The 4,024-nt window shown below is 50.4% G+C and overlaps 1 protein-coding gene across 1 annotated transcript in view; it reads left to right on the top strand.

The window, feature by feature from the left end:
* Positions 1-1,708, top strand: part of KCNF1 (potassium voltage-gated channel, subfamily F, member 1) — a 39,198-nt gene extending 37,490 nt beyond the window's left edge. Inside the window, exon 2 of the mRNA XM_010005562.1 lies at positions 5-1,708. Coding sequence (XP_010003864.1) covers positions 5-1,336 — 1,332 coding nt within the window. The 3' untranslated portion in view covers positions 1,337-1,708. The remainder of the gene's footprint in view (positions 1-4) is intronic.
* The last annotated feature ends 2,316 nt before the right edge of the window (positions 1,709-4,024 follow it).

Below are 4,024 nucleotides of genomic sequence, written 5' to 3'. Positions count from 1 at the left end.
GGAGACACGGCTGGCAGAGCTGATCCACTGCTTGTCAGGGGGCTACGACAGCATATTCTCCCTGTGTGATGACTATGACCCTGGGAAGAGGGAGTTTTACTTTGACAGAGACCCAGATGCTTTCAGATGCATCATGGACGTGTACTTCTTCGGGGAGATCCACATGAAGAAAGGAATATGCCCCATATGTTTCAAGAACGAAATGGAATTCTGGAAAGTAGATCTGAAGTTTTTGGACGATTGCTGCAAAACTCACCTAAGTGAAAAAAAGGAGGAGCTGGAAGAAATAGCCCGGAGGGTGCAGCTGATTCTGGATGACCTGGGAGTGGATGCCTCGGAAAGTCGCTGGAAAAGGTGCCAAAAGTACATCTGGAAATTTCTGGAGAAGCCAGAATCATCCTACCCAGCTCGAGTGATCGCCGTCCTGTCCTTCTTGTTTATTCTGACCTCTTCCATCGTGATGTGTGTGGGGACCATCCCAGACCTGCAGGTCGTGGACAAGGAGGGGAAACGTGTAGAGCACCCGACCCTGGACAACATCGAGACAGCCTGCATAGGCTGGTTCACCGTGGAGTACGTGCTGAGGTTCCTCTCCTCTCCCAACAAACTCCACTTCGCCGTGTCCTTCATGAACATCGTTGACGTGCTGGCAATCCTGCCGTTCTACGTCAGCCTGACCCTGACCCACCTGGGGGCCAGGCTGATGGAGCTGAGCAAGGTGCAGCAGGCGGTGCAGGCGCTGCGCATCATGCGCGTGGCGCGGATCTTCAAGCTGGCGCGGCACTCCTCGGGGCTGCAGACCCTCACCTACGCCCTGAAGCGCAGCTTCAAGGAGCTCGGGCTGCTCCTCATGTACTTGGCCGTCGGCATCTTTGTCTTTTCCGCCCTGGGTTACACCATGGAGCAAAGCCACCCCGAAACGCTCTTTAAAAGCATCCCTCAGTCGTTCTGGTGGGCGATCATCACCATGACCACCGTGGGCTACGGGGACATCTACCCTAAAACAACCCTGGGGAAGCTGAACGCTGCCATCAGCTTTCTCTGCGGGGTGATAGCGATTGCCCTCCCCATCCACCCCATCATTAACAACTTTGTCAGGTATTACAACAAGCAGAGAGTTTTAGAAACAGCTGCCAAGCATGAACTGGAGCTGATGGAACTGAACTCAGCCGAGGGGAAAGCTGCAGGCTCCAAAAGTGAGGCAGAGGGTCTTGTGAGGGAAGGCAAAGAGGGTCCTTTTTACAGCAGCCGGCTAAAAGTCTCCCACAGTGACACCTTTATTCATCTTCTGTCAGGAGAGAAACACTACAGGACCAGGCTTCAAAGCTGCAAATAAACTGTGAGCTGCTGTCAGTCCTAAGCTCTGGATCGGGACAACCTGGCAATCAACTGTGGAAAAGACTTCTGGGATCTGTCAGAGTCAGGAGGGAGCACTGCTTTGCTTTTCCAGCCTGAATGTAGATTAATCCCATGGTATCTCCATCAACAGTTGGTAAGACTTTGCTGTTATTACCCAAAATAAGATAGTTGGACTCCATTGAGATCAGACTGCTTAGAATGAGTGTGTTCCAGCAAAAACCATTTGTAACCATTTTAGAGACTGAAAAGTCCTTCCTGAACTGCAGATGTTCAATAACCTGAATGTGCAGCACTACCACATCAGAACCCTGTACCTGTGACAATAAAGAGCAGCATTGCACAGCTCGTGTCTCCCAGGCTGTCTTCAATGCCTTTGCAGCTAGGGGAACTGCTCCTTAAAACATTAAAGCAGCTTCTTACTCCTGTTAGATTCAGGTTTACAGCAAAATGAGAAGTTTCAGCTTAGAGAGTATGAGCACAGACCGTGTGCAGAACCAGTAAATGGTTTTGGTTTTGGTTTTGTAAAATGTAAGTTGGGGTCAACTTTGTGGTCAGGCATCTATTCCTTTTCCCAGAAAAAATACAGCTTTCAAGGGGTCCTGAAGCTGTCTTCTGAGCAGAGATGTAGAACAGAATCAATGTATCTTAAATGCAAATGAAATAAATATTTGTTCTAGCTTTTAATTACAACATAATAATTGATATAGGTGGGGATCTTTTGGGAAGGATTGACAATAAAATAATTTTTAAGACTGTCAGTTAACTCATAGTATTTTTAATTTTGAAAGTGTATAGAAAGTTTCAATAAAAATAGTACAATCTCTAGTTGATTTATGGTAAAAGTATCTATCTGAATGAACATATTAGTAGATGATATTAAAAACACCCAAGCAAAACACGTCCCGCTCCTACAATACCTTGTGGTGCTGTAAGTGTTCGTTTACAGAGCCAGTAGGCACTAATCAGTGTCTTATTCATTAATCAGCACCAGGGTGTAGCTATTATTATTTCCAAAAGCAAATGCTATCTATGTGAACATAAATTTGGCTCATGTAATGACTGCAATATATGGGTCTGGTCTCTACCAGAGAAATCCATTGAAACTAGGAGTTATGCCAGCTCCAAGGGGAGGGGAGAACTGGCACACAGATGTATTTACGTTAAAATTAGGATCCCAAATAATTAACAGGCTAGGGCAGCTGTCCTCGTTTGTTCCCTTCTGTGCCAGGCTGTCTCCTGACCAGATGAAAAGCAGCTGCACAAGCCAGAGCCTGTCCTGGGGCACCTCCTGCCCGAGGTCCCCCCAGATCCTTGAGACTTTTCCTGGGGGAAGCGATGGGCTGTGGCACCCAGCCCAGAGGAGCAGCAGCTGGGGGCACAGAGCTGTGGGGTGGGCTCTGTGCCCCCTCCTGGGGCCTTGTTTGTCCCTGGTGCCTGCCAAAGGGGTGTGTGTCTGCTCTGTCCTGCTGCTCCAGCAGTGGTTGTGTGTAGGAGCTGGGCAAGCTGTGTGCAGGTGGGAGGCAGCTCCCAGGGGTCACTGCCTGCCCTGCAGGTCTCCTGACACAGCAACCAGCCCCCAGCACTGAAGCCCTTCCCCAGCACTGCCCCAGGTTGCTCCCCTCCAGGGACACCTGCTCTGTACCCCAGCCCCACGCCAGCCCTGCTGTCCTGTTCCCCAGCCCTGCTACCTGTCCTGCCTTGGACACCCCTGCCCAGCAAGATCATTCAAAGCAATCTCTAAACCTTTCTGCATGAGAATCATTCTATTAGCTTTTCCCCAAATTCTCTTCTGCCTAAGACCAAGAGCCCATCCAAGTGCCCTCCTCAGCCCAAGCATCCCCTCAACATCCCTTTACCCCTGTTCTCCCCTACATACTCCAGCTTCTGGCCCTGCTCTCTAAACCCTTCTCCTCAGCTGAGGGGTGTTCCTTGCCCCTCAGGCTGAGCTCTGCTCCCACTGCCTGCCCAGCTGGGAACCACCAGCTGCAGTCGGGGGGCAGGAGCCTTCCCCTTGCTCTGCTGGGACTTCCAGGACACAGGTGTGAGCTGCAGCCACCAAAAATCAGCTTGGGTGGGATGCTGAGCATGGGAGAAGAGGAAAATTATCAGAGCTGTGCCCATCCCAGGTGTACACCTTATCTGGTGTTAGGGGTATGAAATGCTCCTGACTTCCCCAAGGCCATGCAGAGGGTGGCTGAGCATGGACTGAGTTAGCAAAGCACTATATAAATGCTAAGCAACATGGTCAGCACCACACGTGCTAAACCCTCCCTGCTGGGCCTTGCCATTTATTTCATGTGGCATTAAATAAAAAATAAGCCTCTCTTATAAGAAATAATTTTATGGGCTAATTTTTCCAGTGAGTTATGCCTTTGAGCACAGAGGTCTGTCTCTCCTGTGCTAGCAGGGAAAGAACTCTGGGACAGCCCTGGTGCTGCTCCAGCCCGATGGGCTCCAGCCCCTTTGCTGCACCAGGGACTGGATTTGTTTGGTTTGTTGCTGTAAGTTGTTTGTTCTTAAAAGGCTGGGTCAGGATGGACTCCTGCCTGATTGCTTTCCCTGTGCTGTGGGAACCCTGCAGGAACAAGGTGAGGTGTGGGGCAGGGGTGCAGACAGGGCAGGCTGGTGGCCTGCAGCACATGGCAGGGCTGGGAAGGAGCCCAGG

Source organism: Chaetura pelagica, unplaced genomic scaffold (genome assembly GCF_000747805.2).
Source record: "Chaetura pelagica isolate M959 unplaced genomic scaffold, ChaPel_1.0 scaffold589, whole genome shotgun sequence".
Lineage (NCBI taxonomy): Eukaryota > Metazoa > Chordata > Aves > Apodiformes > Apodidae > Chaetura > Chaetura pelagica.
Note: the sequence above shows the minus strand (reverse complement) of the source record. Positions and strands in the feature narration are given on the sequence as shown.